At 31.6% G+C, this 23435-nt stretch overlaps 3 protein-coding genes across 5 annotated transcripts; 1 reads left to right on the top strand and 2 right to left on the bottom strand.

Moving 5' to 3' along the window:
- The first annotated feature begins 2956 nt into the window (after positions 1–2956).
- On the top strand, positions 2957–7006 carry LOC7496818 (serine/threonine-protein kinase STY13). Of its 2 annotated transcripts, XM_024581218.2 has the most exons (7): positions 2957–3431; positions 4476–4597; positions 5270–5466; positions 5613–5787; positions 6074–6208; positions 6352–6412; positions 6539–7006. In XM_024581218.2, the coding sequence occupies exons 1-7, from the start codon at positions 3116–3118 to the stop codon at positions 6610–6612; spliced, it is 1080 nt and encodes a 359-aa protein (XP_024436986.2). In that variant the 5' UTR covers positions 2957–3115; the 3' UTR covers positions 6613–7006. The 2 variants fall into 2 exon arrangements, with proteins under 2 accessions (XP_024436986.2, XP_002300019.2); XM_002299983.4 differs by lacking the exon at positions 6352–6412 and having other exon boundaries at positions 2962–3431.
- Positions 7007–7986: 980 nt separating this feature from the next.
- LOC18095299 (peptidyl-prolyl cis-trans isomerase CYP38, chloroplastic) lies at positions 7987–12579 on the bottom strand. Its single transcript, XM_052447686.1, has 7 exons — positions 12240–12579; positions 11623–11913; positions 11321–11520; positions 9912–10147; positions 9488–9630; positions 8485–8556; positions 7987–8387 (listed from the first exon to the last, which is right to left on the bottom strand). The coding sequence occupies exons 1-7, from the start codon at positions 12411–12413 to the stop codon at positions 8160–8162; spliced, it is 1344 nt and encodes a 447-aa protein (XP_052303646.1). The 5' UTR covers positions 12414–12579; the 3' UTR covers positions 7987–8159.
- Positions 12580–21313: 8734 nt separating this feature from the next.
- Positions 21314–23204, bottom strand: LOC127904394 (RING-H2 finger protein ATL46-like). 2 transcript variants are annotated; one of them, XR_008057524.1, is made up of 3 exons: positions 23014–23204; positions 21569–22773; positions 21314–21411 (listed from the first exon to the last, which is right to left on the bottom strand). XR_008057524.1 is itself a non-coding variant. In XM_052447688.1 (2 exons), exon 2 carries the CDS (start codon positions 22759–22761, stop codon positions 21649–21651), a length of 1113 nt encoding a protein of 370 aa, XP_052303648.1. In that variant the 5' UTR covers positions 22762–22773; positions 23014–23204; the 3' UTR covers positions 21314–21648. The 2 variants fall into 2 exon arrangements, 1 of the variants encoding a protein (XP_052303648.1); XM_052447688.1 differs by having other exon boundaries at positions 21314–22773.
- Positions 23205–23435: the final 231 nt, after the last annotated feature.

Here is a 23435-nt window from a genome sequence, read left to right on the forward strand (position 1 = left end):
AATTTCATTTCTCAACCAATCCAATATTGAATAAGAGTGAAATAAAAAAAATAGAAAAAATAAAGGACCAAGAACTATATAAAAAAACATAACAGGTTTGATGGGTAAACCCACTAAACCCGTGAATTGGGTAACCCGGGTCAACACGTGAAACCCACAAACCGAGTAATGGACTCCATTGGGATTAATAACTAGTTATTTTTTCTAAACCATTGTTTATTAAATATATGATAATAAAAATAGACAATCGCAAAATCGAGCGTTAAACCAATACTAAGACTTTTTTTTTAAGACTATGATAACCTTATAAAAAAAAAATTATGAAACACAATTCTCAATCAGTCAAATATCAAAGAATGAAATCGAAAAAAAATGCATTTATAAAAAAAAAAGTTCAACTCGTCATACCCGTCAATAGGCCCATGGACTTTTTAAAATTTTATAACATGTTTTTTTTAACTATATAATAAAAATAAAAATAGACAATCACATAATCGAGTTCAATTAAAAAGAAAAACAAATACTCTGCTAAACCCGCAAGCTGGGGCAACCAGGGTTATTTCGCCAAACTCACAAACTTGGTCATTGACTCCACAAAATTTATTAACCTAGTTTTTTTTCAAATTATTTTTTATTTAACTAAACTTTTTTAAAAAAAATAGATCATAATGCGATGCTAGAATATTTTTCTGATACCAACCTGATGCTAGGATATTTGTTTATATTGGAATAACCATATAAAAAGCAAATTAAAATAAATTATCAACTCTAAGCCCCATAAATATATCATATAAGGACTAAATAAAATAATCAATAACCCAAAAAAAAATAGAGATCAAAATACACAAAAAAAAAAAACCAACACTAGATTACTATTATAATTCACAATGTTAATGGATGTGAGAAAACTATGATTTTTACATACCTTTTAGCTTTATTTATAATATAATAAGGGTAACCTAGAAAGTATCTCCATGTTCAATTGAGTACATACTTATAAGAGTATATTAAGTAATAAGCTATGAACCCGTTTGGTTACGTGGTAGCGTCCACGTTTCATGCGATTTCATTTTGCAAGCTGTTTGGTTAATTAAACAAACGCTTGTTATTGTTCATGGGTCCCACGGTCTGCTGCTTTTGAAACGCAAAAAAAAGGGAAGCAACTAGGAGCTGCTTTCTGCGCGGCAAAATGTTGAACCGTGCTCTATTGTTCATGTGAACAGTTTTTTTTAAAAAAAAATCAGTGCAGTTAATTGATTTCACTCGCACTGTTCACATGAACGTGAACAACAATTTTTTTTTGTTTTTTTTTTAAATTAGTTTAAGATGAATTAAATTTACTCGTACTGTAATCTCAATTTTATTCCTGATAATATTTTACCTAATTTTATAGTTCTTATCGGATGAATTTTGTATGTAATAGAATTATAGATAGTTTAATGGAACAATAAAAAAAATTTATATAAAGTATGATTTATTTCATGATGTAATAGCAATAGTTAAATCCACAATATTTAAATTTAAAACCATCAATATTAATATATATTTTTTAAAATTATTTTATAATCTCAATTTAAAAAGCATTCTTAACCAAACACATTAAACTACTTTTTCTTTAACCTCAATTTCAACCACAGTTTTAACCAAACACCTATTTTTTCAAATCAATCTCAACTAAAAGTATTTTTTATAAAACAATTTTTTTCAAACCACAACCATAACAGCTACCACAATACCAAACACACTCACATGCACTGTAGATTACAATAGTAATCCATGGTCCATTCCTTTTTTTTTCACTTTTTCTTTTTTTTTTTCCAACTTTCCCCTTTTATCTTTTTATTTTTTATTTTTCAAAATTACTTTCCTTTTTTTCCAACTTTCCCCTCTTTTTTTCGTTTATTTTTTTTTTCAAAATTATCTTTGTTGATTTTATTTTTTTAATATTGAGCTGGTTAAAAATTTCGCTTTGTAATTTTTTTCATTTAAAATACTATGGATTGCTACGGTGTTTTCCCACATGATTTTTCAATTTTATTTTATTTTTTTTCAAAATTATATTTTTTTATTTTATTTTTTTAATATTGAGTTGATTGAGAATTTAGTTTTGTAATTGTTTTTTCTTTAAAACATTGTTGATTATTACAGTGTTTCTCCGCATGGTTTTTTTTTTGTTTTTTTTTTTTGATGATTTTCTCCGAAATTATCTTTTTCAATTTTATTTTTTAATATTGAGCTGGTTAAAAATTACAATTACAATATGTGAGAAAAACACTGTAACTTTCCTCGCAAATTACTGTGAATTTCCATAATGTTTTTTCCCACATGGTTTTTTTCCAGTTTCTTTTGTGTTTTCTTTCGTAATATTTTTTTCCAAAATTATCTTTGTTGATTTTATTTTTTTAATATTGAGCTGGTTAAAATTTAACTTTGTAATAAAGCTTAATCATGTGGGGAAAGCATTGTAGCTTTCCTCACAAAACACTGTGGATTGCTGGAGTGTCTCTCAACATGGTTTTAATTTTTTTCTTATGATCTTTTCAAAATTATCTTTGTCAATTTTATTTTTTTTAATATTGAGCTGGTTGAGAATTACAATTACAAGTCATTACAAATAAAGTTAAATCATGTGGTGAAGCACTTTAGCTTTCATCACAAAACACTGTGAATTGCTATAGAGTTTTCAATATGGTTTTGCTAGAGTGGTATTGCTAGTTTAGTCTTTGGTTACTCACTAGTTTGCCATAATCACAACAATAACATTGTGATAGCGACTGTTTTTTAAAGTATTTTTCGTATAAAAATATATTAAAATAATATTTTTTTTATTTTTTAAAAATAAATAAAAATAAATAAGTTTTAACCGAACTGTATTCAGGCTACAGCTCCATACGGGCATATCATCATCGTCACGAGAACAAGTATAGCTTAAAGATTGAGATAAGAAACAAAGTAAAACGACACCACCACACTCGATATATAACAAACCAAAACCCACGCTGGTTCACAGGCAGTAGTTACGTGTTGTCTCTGACCCAGTTTGCACACTCCTCAATAACTCATCGAAGATTTCTTGTGGTCTATCTGATATTAGAAGTAGAAGAAAGAAAGAGAGATGAAGGATCAAAAGAGTGAAAGTGGTGGTGGGTATGTGAGAGCAGATCAAATAGATCTCAAGAGCTTGGACGAACAACTGCAAAGGCATTTAAGTACTAGAGCATGGACGGTGGAAAAGAACAAAAGCAAGAACGATGGAGATCAAGGCGAAGGAGAAGGAGAAACGCAAAGACTCACCCAGAATAATAACAGTACAACCATAACTAGTCATGAATGGGAGATTGACCCCTCCAAGCTCATCATCAAAAGTGTTATAGCTCGTGGCACCTTTGGCACCGTTCACCGTGGCATTTATGATGGCCAGGATGTTGCTGGTACGTATATCTATATACATGCATTCCCTTTTTTATACCTTCAAATGTCTTACCGATCCTCCTACTCCGGTGCATTGATATAATTTCCAATGTATAGGTTGACTAACACAAGAAACTAGCTATCTGCGTTTGCGAAATTAATGTCCTCTATATATCTTGCTCTAATTTGGCATGCGCGCAATTGTGTTAGAAGCTAGGGAGGGGGTGTTCTCAGGCTCCATTACAGAAAATTATATATTTTTTATCAAGTTTACGATAAGGAATTCTAGCAAATAATATACATAAATGTTGATTATTAGGAATTCCCTGCTTGGTTTGCTGAGGAAAGCTTCGTAAAGATGGCAGATTCAGACCATTAATTTGTATTAGCCATCTCCTCATTTGTGTTTAAAACCAGCAGTTTGCCGAGGAGAAGTGTTTTGCTTTCTCTAACTTTCGTGTACCTCTTAATAATCCTGGATCCTTGTAGATCCATGTTTGCAAAAATCCGTGATTTCACGAGATTGTATGAGTTGGCAGTTGGCTGCTGCACAAAATATTGCCTTTTCTTCTGTTTATCTTTAACTTTCATGTGTCCAGACTTATTATTATTTAATTATTTTGTTGTCGTCTTTTACTTTACTCTCGGGAAATAAAATAAAAAAAGTTTGAGATTACTCAGTATATATTTTCCCTCTCTTGTATAAAAAACAGAATTCATAAATAATTTGAATAATAGATTTCATGTTTACGTGGAAGAGAAATACAACATCAAACAACTTAAGTGATCGAGCTTAGTTATAAAGCCGCCACGTGCATGTTCCACCTAAACACCGAAGAAAATCCTTGCCCAGCTATCAGGCAAGCTGCTGCCTACTAATTTATTTATTTACTTATTATTTCCCTCTATTTTCTCATGTAAATTAAATTGTGAGATTAAAAAAAAAAAAAAAAAAAAGCTGCCTTGCGCAAGAGGCTGTCGACAATATATAGCTCTCCAGTCATGAGCTATATTCCTAAATTAGTAGTTAGTATGTCAAGTTTTTTATTCTTCCTCTGGCCCAGTTAAACTTCTTGATTGGGGGGAGGAAGGACACCGATCAGAGGCCGAGGTAGCTTCTCTGAGAGCTGCTTTTACACAAGAAGTTGCCGTTTGGCACAAGCTTGATCATCCTAACGTGACTAAGGTACGATTTCATTTCATGTATGACGTTCTCCTCTTTCTCAAGATAGGTTTGAAAACATGCAACCTTTCTTTGGTCTATAATTTTTAAATTTAAATCAGTAACGTGATATCCTTTCTAATGCGTCCCTCGTTTGGTTACTTGTGACACAGTTGTAATGTTTAATTTGGTTCATTCTATGGAGTTTTTCTTTTATAGTATCCCACGCGATTTATATCCTTGTCTTTCTTTCATGTTTGATGGAGTTTGAATCCTTGCAAATAATCATGGTCTAGGTGATGTTTGAATTCGTCCTATCCTCGAGCTACCATTCCAACTATGTGAGATTTGATTTGATTTTATTTTTTTCAGAATTCTTGTTCAAGACTTGATAGCAAATTTCAATGGAGAATTGGATAAAACGTATAAATATGATATGCTAACGAGAGAATGTTGGAGATGTAGTGACAATAGTGGTTAACGTTGTTGTTAGTTTTTATTTTTATTTTTGACATTTCTTAATGTATTCAATATGTTTATAGCTTAATGTTTTCGAACATAGCATTTCCGGAGCATTTCAATTTGTACTTTCTTCAAGTATATTGTTAACATCTTCGATATGGACTACTTGAGGTTTCAGTGTTTAGCTCCTGTTCATATCTTCTTGTTTTGAATCAAGCCAAATCCCTTCTGCAGTTTATTGGGGCTGCAATTGGCTCATCAGAGTTAAACATACAAACAGAGAATGGTCACATTGGCATGCCAAGTAACATTTGCTGTGTTGTTGTCGAATATTGCCCTGGGGGTGCTTTGAAATCTTACCTCATAAAGAATAGGAGAAGGAAGCTTGCTTTTAAAGTGGTTGTTCAATTGGCACTAGATCTTGCACGAGGGTCAGTTACTCATGTCCATCTGTGTTTATTTTGACTTTCAAATCATTTGGATTGAAAGCTTATATTTTGGATGCTTTCAGTCTTTGATATTGTAGCAAACCATGCAATTCGAAATTATTGAAACTGCCATTTGGAATTACTTGCAGGTTGAGCTATCTCCATTCTAAGAAGATTGTCCATAGAGATGTCAAAACTGAAAATATGCTTCTGGACAAGACACGTACAGTGAAATTAGCTGACTTTGGGGTTGCTCGCATCGAGGCATCAAATCCTAATGACATGACTGGCGAGACTGGAACGCTTGGGTACATGGCACCAGAGGTATAAATTTACAAGGCATACAAGCCTCTGCTTTTCCGAGCCTTCAATATTAAGGTGCTTTATCAATAAAACAACAGTCTTGGAGTCTTGAATGTCGATTTCTGACTGAAGTTCTGTCATGAAGAACAGTAATATCTTTTAGTTTTAATTGCATGCTCCACATATTCTAATGGTTGATTGTCAATGAATCGCAACTCCTCAAGTTACTCGTCAAATTTCCAAGCATTGATTTCAGTTTTGATAACATTTTTATCCTATCTATCCTCCAAGTATTGTGATCGGGCAGGTTCTCAATGGCAATCCGTACAACAGAAAGTGTGATGTGTACAGTTTTGGTATCTGCCTGTGGGAGATATACTGCTGTGACATGCCATATCCCGATCTTAGCTTCTCAGAAGTGACATCTGCTGTTGTGCGACAGGTAGATGAAGTGTTTTAAATGTTTTTTCCGATCTTAGTACAGGAAAATATGTGGTAATGGCAATACATGGTTTTCTGCAAAATTTGAACATCACCTACTAGCATAGAAACTAACATCCAAGCCTTTTGGCTGTTTTTATCTAGCTCATCTCACAACCAAAGCTTTTATGTCAAATTACCACCCTTTCCTCTTTCTTTTACTCTGGTAACATATCTCCTTTACTCCCTCTCTCTGTCTCTCCAGATGCTTAGTAGTTTTTCTTACCAGTTATTGGAAGCAATAATAATACAGTGTTCATAATAATTTTAACAATCACTATTATTATAACAGAATCTGAGGCCAGAAATTCCTCGTTGCTGCCCGAGCTCTCTTGCGAATATAATGAAGAGATGCTGGGATGCTAATCCAGACAGACGGCCGGAGATGGAGGTGGTTGTTTTCATGTTAGAGGCAATTGACACGTCCATGGGTGGAGGTATGATCCCTCTTGATCAGCCTCAAGGTTGTCTCTGTTTTCGCAGGTACCGAGGGCCGTGAAAAACTTCGTCCTTGAAGTAAACTTCGTCCAATTCGTCTCATGTTCTGTTCAAGACACTGGCTTAAAGAGCTGAGGGTAGAGTCTGCGGAGACTATAGGCTAAGAAGAACCTTGCGATACCGGTTTCTTTACTGGACAATGGATTCTGTTAAGCTTTATTTATGAAACTTGAACGTTAGTTCTTGCTCTGTTTTTATGTTTCTTGATCGATTGAACGTTAATATGATGGATGGGCGGGCCCTATACACCCTTTCTGGTTGAGCATTTGATACCCAATTAATATGCATTAATCATAGTAGGCACATGATAGATTTTTGTTTCTGGGTATATATATAATCATCGATCCTATCTTTTCATGTTTCTCAAAAAGAAAATATTTTTTATTTGGTATAAACTAGTTTATTGCCTGTGTTTTTATTGCAGGTTGGAACATCTAGATCTTAGAAAAATTTTCAGTAATGTTATTAAATTTAATATAATAGTTCAAACTTAAACTCATTTTTTAAGGGGTGTGTATTTAGAAGTGCGATTAAAGTGTATTTTTTAAAAATTAATTTTTATATTTTTAATTGTTTATGCTGATGTTAAAAATAAATTTTAAAAAATATTATTTTAATGTATTTTCGAATAAAAAATATTTTAAAATACAATATCTACAATACTCTCCTACGAACCCATCGGTATTGTTATTAAAAAAAACTTGTAACCAGACAATTAAAAAGCAATTCATATAAATAATTAAATTGACACCACGCCTTTTAATTGTTTTAGTAACTAATAAATTTTGTTTGTGTTTTTGTCAATTATTCATTCCTATCCTTATATTTTAATTCATTCAATTAACTTTTGTGTTTTGTGAATTCGTTCAATTAACACTTATAGTTAGAGTATATGCATACCACAAAACTCCACTAAGAACTCATTACTACTATATGGTTTGCTTTGTACTTTAAAATCATTACAGATAGACCTTTTGTAATTCAAACAATAAAGGAAGGTTTTTGTAGAGAAAAGTGTGAGGATGTTATTTCCAGGATTGAAAGGAAGCTTAGGGTTCTTGGTTCGTTTCTTTTTCAAGAAGTTTAGGTTTCTACCAGAGAAGAAGATGAGAAGAATTAGTGCATTAATTGTAGCTTAAATGTTTCGGTTCATGGAATCGGAAACGTCACAACTAACAGCCAAAGCGCGCGCGCACATATATATATATATATATATATATATATATAACAATGCTTGTGGTCGAGGACGCAATGCGAAGAATAAATAAATTCTCAGCTGGAAAGCTACGACTCACTGGAGATGAAAGGTTGTAGTCATATAATGAAATCAACAGAAAACAAGCTTAAAATCTGCGCAGGGAAGTCATTGCAAGTTGTCACCGAACTCCCGGATGCAATATCAGGTACTGAATGGACTAACGGGCAATTTTATAGCTTGGGTTAACCAGATTATCGAGGCCAGAAACCACTTGAATGGACTCTATGACGTCTCCAACCTTGAGATCTGCTAAATAATCCTCATTTTCCGTAACATAACCAAAGACAGCATATCGACCATCCAATATATTTGCATTGCTGGGAGTTAGCTCACTTTCTTTTAGTAGCCAAAATACTTGGCTTGAAGCTGAGTTGTTCTCAAACTCCTGTTAAGAAAAAAGACCCAACTTCCGGTTAATCTTTCAGAATATTGGAATCACCGGAGAGCACACACGTGAGAGAGTTCAAAAATCAAGTTCTCACATCTCTGGCCATGGCCATTGTTCCAAATGCATTGAATGGAAGCCTCGTCTGAGCCTTGTATAAACCAAGCTCCTGTCAAGAAACATAGCAATAATATCAGAAAATCTTACAAAATCACATATTTTCAGAAACAAGAGGGGAAAATAAAATAAACACACAATATATGCCTTCATGGAAAATACAAGGAAATACCCAAAACTAATGAAAATTGCAATTTTTATGCTATATTGAGATGAGTAAGAAGAATTTGAACATTGTGGCACCACACAAATTAAGGCACTTAGTCAGAAGAATCTATCCCGGTACTAGGAATACTTATTTTTCATCAGCTGCAATGTGTTAAACAGTAATAAAAACCATTTTTAGAGCTCCACTTAATAGCTTCAGGTTTTTGAGTTAGGATGGTTACTTCATATGGTATTAGAGAATGATCAAATGGTTACAACTTCAAATCTCACCACATTTATCTAACTAAAGGACTTTCACTTGAAAACATGTTGAAAAGTAATATAAATTATTTTTAGAGTTTCGCTTCACAGCTTATACTTTTAGGTTAAGACAGTTATTTAATAATGACCACTACGAATTTCAATCTACCAAAGTCGAGCTTTCACACAGTTAAAGTGAGCTGCATGTATTTCCTAAAATTATAAATTGATTGACCAAATTCAAATCATTGTTTAGTTCAAGGTCCATGGTAAAAGGCTAAAACCTTTTAACTGGAAAAGAAAAAAAAAGGTATGACCATGCCATGTGAGGGGTGAAAGATTTCTTAGAACTGCTAATTCAAGTGAGATGAACACAAAGTCAAGTGACAGTCAACTGAACCATTGGGTAAAGAGAGCCGAAATCAGACAATAGATTCAGTACAATTATAACATGAAACTGGATAAAATATACACCATATTAGAGACAAAATGTGACGAAATTAAGACTTCTTTCTTCATGATCTTTGTATTCTTAGTCCAAGATATACGAGTGCTTGTGTGGGAGTGGGCATTACCTCCAAAGTTGCCCCATAGAATGGTGATTTCTCTCCATTGACCATGATTTCCAATGGTATTGTCCGAGTTTTCTCTGTACTAGGATCAATAAAACCCTCTGCGGGACCTTCAGGATCCCCAGTTTGAACAACAAAGCCATCCGCTGCAGTACGTCCAAGGAAATCTCAAAGGTATTTACATAAACAAAATCTCAAACTAATGGAAACACTTCCAATTTATGTATGATAGTGATATTACATTGAAGTTGAGCAATTTTAGCACCATTTTGAGAGTACAAATGAACACCCCTCAATATTCAGTAATGCAAATTTAAAGTCTGATCCTGCTAGTGTGAAAATAATTATAGTAAAAGACAATCCAAAGGCAGAGTGATTTATAGTTGAGCTCAACTTTTTTCTTATACATTGTTTTAAGGCATTTTACCTCTTTGAATTTCCATTCCATCATAGAAGTGTCGTTGCACCAAGTCCAAAAAGTTCCCAGCAGTTACTGGTGCACTGTAACCATCTAGAACAATCCTGAACATAAACTCGTCTGCATTGGGATTGTCTTTGACCTTGACCTTCATATCCACAGTTGCTCTTCCCTTCAATAGAGGCATACTCTGGTATTCCTCAGGCACCTCATATGGGAAGCCATCCACCATATCCTCTTCAACACTGCAGAAACGCAATGCCCCAGGAAGATCTCAGCTGCAGGTCAATGACAAGGGTATATATGAGAATAGTTTTTATCTTAAGAGGATTAACTTTTTCAAGTCAATTTTTTCGTGATATGCAGGAGGCAGTTATAAAAGAGATACCATACATGGACACATTCTCGCTAGTGATCCATAGCAACATGAGAGTGGGAAAAACAGTGGTCACAGTAAGAACTTCAGCCAAGTGGGGTATTGTTTTTGTACCGGGTGTAATGGAAGAGTTAATTCCGTTCAATTTATTTGAATATCATATGGTTGTATTGGAGACCAAATTGATGACGGTGCAGCTAGATGTAAAATGTAAAGGGAAAGTAAAGGTTTGCAATTAAGAGAGATGGGAAGATGCTAACAAGCACAATCACAGGGAGAATGTTTTGTGAATTTATTGGCTTTGACCTCGACTCATGCTTTGCAGATTATCCAGATTTTTAACCAACATGGCATATGCTAATATCAGCTTGCAACACCTCATGGAGAAACATCTAACATTCCAGAAGCTCTATTCAGTATTCTTCATGGCTGTTCTTTTAGATCAAAATCTATTACTAGACTAAAGGTATTGTGAGAAGCCAAATTGGAAACGTCACAAATTCTCTGTGCCAGTTATTCAAGATCAGATTCAGTAGCATGACTGATGTTGTTATCACCAGGTCGCAAACTTCACAACGCTTCTCCATTGCTGTTATTCAACATTAGATTCAACATGATATAATGAACCACACACTCCCGCGATTGACAAACACTTTGTTGTTTATAACTTCATCACAGCTTCATATTCTGTACATCCAAAGGTATAGTGCTATTTCATTTTACAATTAAATGCCAATTGCTTTTTTGAACCAACTACATTTCAATTTTCAAGACTTATATTTAGGAACACGATAACACTTCACAATCAATCATATTGATTTGAAAACAGTGGCATCCATCTCAAACCATTAGATGCGACTGTAATATCACAGCAACAACAAAATAAAAATTGTTATGCACTAACAGAGAAAACACATGTCATTGAAGTCCAACTGGAGAAACGTTTGTCCCTAAGTTCAAATCAGGTCTTCATGCACTTTACTCATTTCGAAGTAATCAAAAAGCTCAATCCTTAGCAAATTGATTCTACTATAAAATTTACCTGCCAACATAACTAAGCAACTCCTTCTGCTTAGGTGCTACTGCATCTCTGTTCCGATCCACCACAATCTGTTGAAGTTCATCCATTCCAGTTTCAAGCTTATCAAGCAGCTCCACTCCATGGTCCTTCTTTGATTCAGCTAAGCCTGAGATAATCAAACTCTTTCCCTGCTTAAGGGCTTGAGATGATTGCCTGAGATTCTATATTACTCAAAAAGAAAATTCACAGCTACCATTAAACCATCATATCTCCGAAACAAGCATAGAAAAGGAGGGGGAAAGGGAAAACTCGAGTTTTCTTACTCTCTCCACAGAATCAAGTGCCTTGACTCCAGCGACCTTGAGACTATCTGTGATATCTTCAAGTGGCTTTTGTACTTCCCTTATAGCTTTATTGTCAATTGGCAGAGCATATCTTAATAATGCACCCGGGTCTTTGATTGGTGGTCCAGATATTAACACTGAAAGATCAGGCATCGCTGGATTAGCTGCATAAGCATTTGGAGACCAATCTACAAAAGGCATTCCTGTTAGCAATCCAACTGCCAAAGCAATAGAGATTGCACACTCCTTCAAGGAAAATAACTTCACTTTCTGCACAAAAGATAAAATAAACTCTTATCATTGTAAGGCATTGTTTGCTTCCATCAGGAAAAGTTGGTCAAATCAATTGGTTTCCAAGTCAACAAATAAGCTATGCGTTCTTTAGGGAAGTTTTCTCCTCTTCTCCCAGAGGACTCATATGCCTCTATTGTAATATTAAAAAAAAAAAAAAAAAACATTTGCAATGCAAACAAATCACCAAACACTCTATTTAAAACATAAAAGCTAGACTTCATCAAACCGCAATAATTGAGAGGCATCATACATTTTCAACTCTTTAAAATCAACACCATATTCAAAACAAAAACAGCAAATACCAGTTTATTACGGAGCTGAGCCTTCTGGGAGGCTTTGAGAGAACATCTGAGTGAGAGCTGCCGACCCCACCAAGCAGCATTGACGTGGTTAATGTTCCCCAAAGGAATATGGCTTCTGGGTAGTTTGGAGATAGCCATGGAAGAACAATAGTGGCACGGGATTATGGCTGCCATGGCACCGTATCTAGTATTCTAAAAAGATATCAATCCAATATAGATACTTAAGACATATAACATCGCAAACTTGATGTCTGGTCTGGTTTGCAAGTGAAAGAGAGGAGAGTTCAATAGATAAGGTTTAGGGTGAGATGGGAATACAATAATGTAGATGCCATCCTCACGATACGGATAAGATGCCTAGTATTATTTAAATGAATTTATTTCAATCTATTTATTATTGAAAAAATCAAACATTTATGCACAAATAAATAAATGATATTGATTATAAACATTAAATAAGTCTTTAATTGTTAATAAATAAGAACAAATCTAAAGGATATGTAATTTTCACTATTGAGTTACTCCAACAGGTGAAAGGATTTACCGTATATTGTAATAGTTTTGTTCTGTTTTGTCTCTTTTCTTCGACTTCAATCATTAAATTTATTTTTCAAATACATCTTTTATTTATTTTATAATTTATTTTTTTATATTATTATCACAATATCAAAAATTCTTTTCACATTAGGTTGATACTGAAATTTAAAAAAAAAAATTTAGTGATTGAAAAAGAAAATTTGGGGATTAGATTTGAGAATGAGGCAAAGAATGATTATTTTTTTTAAAACCATCTTTTGCCTTAAGAATTTGACCAAAAGAATTTGGTCCCTATTGTTTCTTGCTTTTTCTATTTTTGTTCATTATTTTCTTTTTATGCTTGGAGATAAGAGAGAAACTCAATGAAAAAATACAAATGACAGGAAAGTCATCAATTAACCATATTATATTGATAAAAAAAAAAACTCGTTCTTTGTGTCGACAAACTCCTTATAATAAGAACTTGTTTGGCAGTGTGGTTGCGAGTGCTTTTTAAATAACTTTTCGTGCCAAAATGCATGTCAATGATGTTTTTTTATTTTTTAAAAATTATTTTTGACATTAGCATATCAAAACGATCTAAAACGTACAATCCATATTAAATTTTAACAAAAAAAATTTAAATTTTTTGGGAACGCGGGTTGAACCGCGTTCCCAAACATGCTCTAAAAGGAATTTAATTGAAATGTCATTTTGGTATTCATCTTGCCATAAAAACTAGATTGGGGATCGACAAGATTTTTGAAATCGAGATGATTTTTCATTTTTCTCAACAAAATAAATGCTTTTTTAAGACTTTTAATGGAGTTTCTAAAGATTTTTTTATATATATATTTAGTTGAAAAATAGAGTTTTAGAGTTTCTCTAATAGAAAACCCGACTTTCTAACAACAGGAGGTTGCTCGAATCGAACTAGAGACAACACATCATCTGCCAATGCAAATAATGCGAATTTTACGATGTATTGTCCACAATTTAAAAAAAATATATAGGTTAGGAGTATAGGTATCCTCTTTGTTTGGGCTAGAAATATGTGCATAAGTCCATCCTAAGCTCTTTTAAAATGTTCCTTCGTTTATGTTTATTTTTATTTTTATTTTTTAATTTAAAAAAAATTAAATTATTTTAAAAAAAATTATTCCATTAAATACCATTCAATTTTAAATTTATTTTTAGATGAGATTATGACATTTTTTTTATAATATTAATGAGCTTTTGTTTTACAACCTTTATGATTTTTTTTTAAATTATTTTCTTAAAGTTTGATCAAAACTAATTATAGTTAAATAAATTAAATTATATTTGATATATTATTTCATTAGATATCAGTCAATTTAATATTATTTTTTTAATGAGATTCTTGGCTTTTCTTATGATATTAGCAATTATTTCATTAATTATTCTAGGTGAACCTGCTATGCAATTTTTATTTTATATTTGTGATCATAAAAATTCTATGAAAATGATGTCCAAGTTCTTATAGTTATAACAAATATTCTTCTTTGAATTTCTTTTACTTTCTGTTCAACGATTATGGATCTTATAAAAAAAAATGTATTTCTTGGTAAAAAAAGAAGAAGAAATATTACATGAATCATTTTGAAAAATAAATTACATTTTACTTCATGATTGTATTCATTGTTTTTCTTATTAATATTTTTTTTATCATTATATAATTAATTAAAAATTAATTTCAAAATTTTTACCGTTATAGCATACACACGATATATCATTCTTTTCTTTTTTAATTCATTCACATAAAAATATTAAAATATTTTTTTTAAACTGTCATTTATGATTATGATAAGTTGTTGTTTATAAAAGAGTTATTCTAATAAAAAAAAATGAGTGTATTAATGAGATAACAAAGTTTAGTTGAAAGGGAATTTTTTTTATTTTTATTTCAAATCATCTATATTTTTTTATGGATTCTAATTGCTTTCTATTTTTATCATGTTAAGAAAATGTGGAATTTTTTCAATGAAGTTGCGATTTTTACTTTCCTTGTAAGAAAGTTTTTTTATTTATGTATAGCTAAAAGAAAAATTGAAAATCTCCATGTGTGATCATATGTTTTAATATATATTTTTATCTCAATTTAACGACTCAAAATATTTTTAATATTTTTTAATTTATTTTATTAACTACATGGATAATATTTTTTGTTCACAATTAATTTTTTTAATGGTGAAAAGCGTATTGCCAACAACTACAATTTATTATTTTTTTGTGTTGTAAGAAAAATTTTAGTTTATCCGTAGCGAGCGCAGATGGATGAATATTAAATTTTATGACCAATTTGAAACATTGAATAACGCTTAACGAGTGCCGTACGAACACTCTTAACGGGTGCATCATATTTTTGTTTGGTATCCTCGAATATTGCCACAATAAGCTTTTGGGATTGGAATTTTTTTTTTTTTTTTGGATCAGTCAATTCCTGCTCATTTGATTTATCATGTTCTTTCCCTCCCTCCCTCCCTCTCCTATAGCTTGGGTGATGAGCTAGACTCCTAAGCATCAAACCCCACCATTCCTCGTCCTCCCCCTTTCTTCTTCGACAGAAGCATCACCAGGTATTCCACCAAGCCAGCACAAAAAGAGAAACACTTATACTATTAGGATGTTGTACGAGTAATCGAGGCATGGATTTGAGGCATGTTTCAATGTTGTAGAATGCATGCTTCATATCTCGATGATCTCAGTGAAGAGAAAGAGACTGGTGATGTTGACAGAGAGATTCGGGAAAAAAAACAGAGGAAATCACAGTGAAGAGAGAGATGTATGGGCAGAGAGAGGTGGCCATAACGAGTTAAAAGAAAAAAATGATTTTGATGCAAGTATTTCATATTTTACTTTTATTTTTTCTCACCCCTCTAATCTTCAATGGCAATGTTAGCAGGTGTTACAGATGTTATGGTGTTTTCTTCTTTTTTGGTGTTTCCCTGTGTTGTTTGCTTGGATGTTAAAGTATTGCAGGTATTTGGTTCTATTTCTAATATTTATTCCTCTTTATCTATCCAAGTATTCCCCCTTCCCTGATATTTTTTAGGCTTAAAATCTTTGTGATTCTTTTTGGTGTGTGAGATGTTAATGGACGGGTGTTTTTTTTTTTTTTTTTTTTATGATGGTTGTTCATAGCAAACAAATCAGTTGATTCCTAAGTTCATTTTGATATTATTTGTGAAATTAAGATAGTTTTTTCAAAGAATCTCTATGATCATCTTTGTTTTCTTCTTCATTTTCCCTAAAATTAGGTGACTTTGTTGGCTTCAATGACCTCTGACTTGCCACAATTAATTTATAAAAGGTGTTTAACTATTTTCAGCCAAATTTCAGTTATGAAGTTCCAAACTTTTTTGTAGGAGCTCCAAAAGCTTGTTATATATTTAAAGAGCAAGAAAACAAAAGAATAAGAGAGAAGAATCATTTCTTTATAGAGAAAAGAAAAACAAGAAATAAGAAAGAATCTCCTATAATTTAGTTTTGAAAAACCACCTTCAAACTCATAAATGGTTTTATAACTACCTATCATTTGAGGCTATAAAAAAAAGGAAAGAAAAAAGTGGGGGAAAGACAAAAAAAAAAAACGAACTTACAAGATTATATAACCAAAAGTCTTTTGATAAAAAGGTTATGAAATATTGATAAAAAGTGAAAAGAAAAGGATAAAAGGCAAAGCTTTTGAGTCCAAGAGTGAAAGCAGAAGGGCCAAAGAACTAGAAGTTCTAGGAAGGAGCACAAAATTCCAAGCAAAAAAGGCAATATTGTTAAGGTATTCCTCAAACTTTGATGAGGGGATGGAGTTCAATGAGCATATCTTCTCCCCTCTTATTCTACTTATTATATGTTTGTATTAGATGTTCATTATGCTTTTCTTTTTCATCTATTTGTCATTTTAATGCATTCGGTGAACTTATTTAGTTTTTCTCCAATGATTAGTTGTGACATGATTTAATAAGTTTATATTTTGTTTGAAACTTGTTGGAATGATTAGATTTGTCAATTGAAGTGTTAAATGTTAGTATAAAATGATGTTTTGCAGGCTTTAGTGTTAGGTTAATCTTTTTTTGAAGTTATGGTTTTAAGTATTGAAGATGTTGTGGTTTAGCTTATTTTAAAGTAGTTTGTTACGTCTGCAGACAATAATCATATTGTTTATGCTTCAAGACAATGAATTTAATTAATAGAACAATGTTTATGCCCAAAAAAATATTATTTTTGCTTGTTGTCATTATTTAATTTTGCTTATTATTTTGCCTTTAATTCTTTGCTTTCTTGTTGTTTTGATGATTTAATCAAGTTGTTTTGAGCATGTTTAAACTTTGATTGCTAAGTTTAAGCTGTTTTATGGGCTCCTTATGTTTCTTTTCTGGGTTTTGTCTTTATTGAGCATTTCTGGGCTAGCATTCATCTGTTGACCTTTGCCTTAAGTTGTTGAGTTTTATGTCTTTTCGGTTGATTAATAATTCTTACATATGCGTCTATACTTGTTGTCATTAATCTAGGGTATGGATGGCTTAAAAACACTAATGTAATCATTTTTTATTTTTGATTCCTTCACTTTGTCTTTTGCATAAAATTGATCAATCATGATAATCCAACCCTAAAATCCTGATGTTTATTGTGATGATCCAACCCTAAAATCCTGCTTGAATGTTGTTTTCACATGTGTCTACGCTTTCAATTTGATATAATCTATTCTATTATTGAGATCATGTTTCTAGGGTTGTTCTTGTATTCTTCGTGTTCTTGAATGTATTTAAACATTCTTTCCTTTTTGATCTTCATTTTTTTTTTTTTGATTTGGTGTTGTATTTATGGGCTTGGTGGGCCTTTGGATTAGAAAGCTTAGCCCACGTGGTTAAGTTGAGTCCATTCTTCATAAGGTTACATTTAGAATGTTTGGGAAAAAATGTTTTTTTTTTGTTCTTGGAGCGTGTTTCTCAAACATGATCTTAAGATATTTTTTTAGTCTTTGATTTTTTGTTAAGGACATGTTTGGAAAACATGCCCTACTGATTTTCCAGCAATGTTTGTTTTCTTATTTTTTATGTTTTTGCCAAACAGACCCCAAATAATTTTCAAAATATTTGAAACAATTCATGAACCATTTTAAATTTATTTGTAGGTCCCTTGCATGTTTTCTAATTATTTTATTTAATATTTTAACTGTAAACTTATATTGTAAGATACTTACCCAATATTAAATATATTTGTTTTTTTTCAAAATTTCAAAAAAAAATAAAAAAAATATATAAAAATTCCTTATGCAAAAAATACATTTTTTTTGTGTGCATACGATCAAATTCTAAAATTTTCATGCATACTTCATAAAAAATTAAAAAATTACATTTTTATTATACTTGAAAACATATGAAAAAAATATATATTAATGGGTATCACAATAGACTTGTGATTATCCATTAGGACTTGGCTAAAATTTCAAAAGTACTATAAAAATCAATTTGTTTAATTAATATTTAGGATATGAATTTTACAAAATAATACATATTCCCGGTACTAAACTAAATGAATTGACAAGAATACAACTTTAATTTTTTAGGCTTTAGAATTGTTAGGTTTTAGCCTAATAGGATAAAGATTTCCTTGCAGAAGATGATTTTTCTTAAACCTTAAACAAACTAAATAATAGAAACATGTTTCGGACAAATAAACAATGCAGCTTACCTTAGATAAAATATACTAGAGATGATATATCCTTCTTATATTCAATTAGTTTCTTTATCCAAACTATGAGACTAATTAAGGTTCCTAGTAACCAAAATATTAGTTGACGAATTCATCATTTTTTTACTAATACAGAATAATAATTTTTTGTTCTTTCCACCCAAACCATGAAAATCCCAATCTAGAAGGATAATCGTCACGACTCCGTATACATACGAGATCTTTTAATGCAACATTGTAAATAAGGTTTAAGATCTTATTATACAAAGAAAATAACCCTAATTAATGGCCCAAGATTAATAAGAAGTCCCTCGTTTGAAAGCAAATAAAATGGAACTTTGTTGCTTCAGTCATTTTTTCCATTTTATCCAAGCTGTGAAAAGTTACTTTATCTGGACCAATTTTATTCACAACATTGAGTATATAAAACAAAATACACTAAAGTAACCTTAGATATGCAACCACCAAGTATGGGTTATTGGACTCACAAGAACAATAATTTTTTTTTGGAATGGGATCAAACACCAATCCAAAATGTAGATCCTTACATCTCATATACTTTAGGGAAGCAATATCCATTGAGGTCTCAACCTCTCAACCTTGTTGATGTTAGAGGGGATATCATAATAATAAATATTGTTTTCAGAAACATGTCCCCTTTGAACTTTTTATGATATTATAATAATAAATATTGTCTCTAGAGACATGTTCCCTTTATACTTTTTTATTTTAAAAATACAAAAATTTACTCTAAAATTATGTTAGTGAATATGTTATGCAGCTAATCGGTTGGTTACATATGACACTGATTTTATTAATGTAAAACATATTTATTATTAATAAAAAAAATTTATCTTTAATATTCATTTATATTTGATTAATGAATTTGATATTTAATTAATGAATCTAGAGTAAAGATAAAATTCATAGGAAATTATAAAGAAAATTATAGTTATAATTATGACATTCCTATTGCATCAAAGCATTGTTTCTAATCAATGTTTTATTAAGAATATATTAATTAGAGTTGTTAAGACCAATACATATTGTATTCCTTCCTTTATGAAAAAATACTTTTATAAGTTGAGAATGAGGGACACTTATAACTAAAATGTAAGTGCTTGTTAGATAACATGTTTATTGAACTGATTTGCATAAGAACTTCATACAAAGAGATCACATATTTTATGGAAAGATTCATATGATATTTGTGTAAAACATTCTTAAATTTAATATCACTAAGTTATCTTATATAAAAAATGTTATGTTTTGATATTGACTACACGTTATCCTAATCAAGGGTAATAAATAAAAAAATATCAAGCATATCATAAACTATATGAAGATATTTAAATACTCAAGAGAGAATTCATCACCCTAAGTGAATTAGAAAAATATATTTTTTCTGTTATCAAATAGTATTTATTGTAAAATCCTTAGTCAATATAGAATAAGATTTGAAAAGAGTTTCAAATTCTATTTATATAATCAATGACTATAATGTTGAGAACAAAAATTGATTTAACAAAACAGATATATTTCATGTTATAATGTCTAAATCAAACATTCGTAATAAATGAATAATAAATTACACTAAAAAACTGATAACTAAAAAGTTAAGTCAAACTAATTAAAACTTTTCTAATATATAAGGGATCATAACAGGTTACTAGATATTATAAATCAATTATTAAATTGATAATAAATTAAACAATTACTTTATTTAATCCTATTTTATTTGATTATGATTTAAATTGAGTCAACTTATTATGAAACTTAATAGGCCACACATAAGAATACTATTAGCCAAAAATTAAAATGAGATGATCAATCAAATGTAATTTAATTGTAAATAAATTTTAGAAATTGAAAAATATAATGTGATTAATATAAAGGATTACAATTCTAAATCAAGAAAAAAAATCAATTAGAAATTTATTAACTTGATTGAATAAATTTCTAGAATTATCCTAAAATAATATATGTGATATTATTTAAAAAACAAATTAATATTTTTTTATTTATAGAATTTTCAAGTTTCCCCATAAATAAAATGTTATGCCTCTTATTTTCTGCATACAAAGAAAAACTATATTAATTACAAAAACAACTAAAACACAAAAGAAAATAGAAAGTGTAGCAATCTCTCTTTCCTAAAAAAGTTTAAGAGATTTATCACTTATAATTTATATGAATTATTGTTAGAGATCAGATACTTGTACGACTTGTTTGCAATAACATAGCCTTAAAACAATTATTCAAAACAAAAATAAAAACATTTGATCTTCAACTAATCTTTATATAAATCTTAAACAACTCTATATCTGTCTAATAAAATCATTGGGATTCTTAATAAAATTTTAAATTTATCATTTCTATCATGTATGTTTTTTTAGAAACCTAACAATTGTATCAATAATAGATTTATTATTTATGTCTTCATCTATCTCTTCAGCCAAATATATTTATATCTTTATTTTTTTTTATCTTGAGATGGTAATTAATCACTCCATGCGTTAACTCTTTTTATACCATGAGTTTTGGAGTCGGGATGCCCATCATAAACGACAAATTTTAATTCTATTGAATTGCAGTCTAATAAATGGAAGAACAATGATTTACAAATAAACTTTTTATACAAACTGATGCGTCAAATTCATAAGTTGTAAAATCATATATATATATATATATATATAAAGTAGCTGACATATGTGTTTGTATGAAGAATTTTGTATTAAAAGTTTGTATAGCATTACGAGAATGGAAATGTTTTCAACATAAAAATTAATTCCAGTCCATTGCATAAGAATTACAGGCGTGTTGCTAATATGCTCAAAAACACAAAATAAGCAAGCATGTAACTTTCAGTATAGGGCTGGGGAAATCGTAACCATTTATACATATATCCTCCTCATAAATGCAAAAAGCACTTGGAATCAAATTTCTACTTACAAGCAGAAGAGCAGAACACCAACATCCAGAACCAGTCATCAGAATATTTTTGATTTGATTTAGCATCCAGCAAAGAAAAACAAAATCAAAATCAAAATGAAAAGCACAACAAGCTTTGATCAATGGCTAATGAGTAGACAAGAAAATACCTTAAGAATTAGCATCCTACAAGAGAAAGTGGCTTCAATTGTTACAGCGTTCCATCCATCCATGGCAAATCCACATTAAGTTAAGAAGGAATACCCATCGGTGCATCTGAGGAGCTTGAGAATTTTCCCTTCTTATTACGCCAAAGCCATATTTTGGATACAGAGAAGCTCTCACCTTGGCTCAAGCTACTAATCTTGTTTTCCTCCAAATCTCCATCAACTGAAAGATTCACCTTCTGTTCGGTCCCTCTGGCAGGCTTGATATCACGACTTTGCCGCTCATTGCTTAAGCCAACCCTGAGGTCTGTATCACCAAGCACATACTGATACGAACCCATTGAAAAACATCTTCTAGCATCTAAATTACTGCTACTAGTTTCTCCTCCTGCCTCCCCTACACCACCATTTAGCTTCCTGAATTTACCGAGTCTCACAGGTAACACCCCCTTTTCAACAACAGTTCCTTCAATTTCCCCAGTCTTTTGACTAGGAATGAAAACAATATCTCCATCACCAGTACACTCATCATCCTCTCTTAAGTCATCGAAATCAAACATTGGGTTTTCCATCGAAAACCCAGCTGTATTGAAAAGGGTTCCCCTGCAAAGAGGACATGTTGAGTTGGATAGCAGCCAAGTGTCGATGCAGTTGATATGGAAAGCATGGCTGCACATAGGAAGCAATCTCAGCTTGTCTTTCTCAGAAAATTCACACAGGCAAACAGGACAATCAAATGGCTCTTTTGGACCCACAATCTCTTTGTACTGAAAAACAGGAAGGGCATCTATAAAAGCTTGATCCAGACCAGAATCATGGAGATGGAAGAGCTGCTGTAACTGTCTTTGAAGCGCATCTGAACCAGATATTTCAGGGTACCTATTAGATTGGGAGGCAGCTGAAGAAGTTGGATGTTTTATGAGGAATCTAATAAGCAAATGGAGCAAACCAGAGATGAAAAATAGTACAGCAAGAATCACTATAACGAAAAGAACAGCAGGGCTAATTCTAGAACCAGAAGATGAAGGATTTGAATCTTTATGGAAAACAGTATTAGTTGTAGATGGGGAAGACAACGAGGAAGGAGAAAGGGGAGGTGGATAATCGTTTGGAACCCATGACGACATCTTCAAATGGCTATGTTCTTCCATCAACCATCTTTTCTTCTTGCTTCTGACATCCCTCCCAAAGATCATTTTCTCTCTTACCTATAAAATTCAAAAACAAACCCAACTCATCTTTCAGACAAAAGTAGTGTTCCTCAAATATCTTGCTTTCTGTTTCACTTTCGCTCGCTCGAAGATAATAGAAGCAGCTAGTAGGAGGGTGCTAGAACTAAATTTTGAAAAGGAAAAGAAAAAATTGAAAGCTTCTTTGTTTGTATCGTACATCATCAAGTAAAACCCTCGGATAGTATTAACATAGAGAACAGAAGGTTGAAAACTTACCAAGCTTGATTCTCTCAGTCATAGCAGTAGATAATTAAAACCCTGAAGGGAATGTGAAGTGAAATGAAATGTGGGAAGCATCTGCTTCTCTCTTCCTCTTTCTCGAGAATCACTCTCTGACCAAATTTATTAGAAATAACCAAAAGCGAAGCAAAGACGCAACAGTGAGGCTGATGGTGGTGATGGCAGTGGCATTAATTTCAAAGTGCGAGTTAAAGGATGCCAAAAAGAACTGGTCGTGGCCCACGTGCCTTTCAAGGCGCGTGAGATCTTAGCAGGTCAACCAGATGCGATAATTAATTGTCCTATATGGGCTTCTTAGCGGGCCTCTAAGCCGAGGCTTCAAATTCAAAGTCTTCGCTTCTGGATTGTTACACCCCCATGTGTCATCGTAAAAAATTCATTTTTATGTTTTTGTTTTT

This window comes from Populus trichocarpa, chromosome 1 (assembly GCF_000002775.5).
Source record: "Populus trichocarpa isolate Nisqually-1 chromosome 1, P.trichocarpa_v4.1, whole genome shotgun sequence".
Lineage (NCBI taxonomy): Eukaryota > Viridiplantae > Streptophyta > Magnoliopsida > Malpighiales > Salicaceae > Populus > Populus trichocarpa.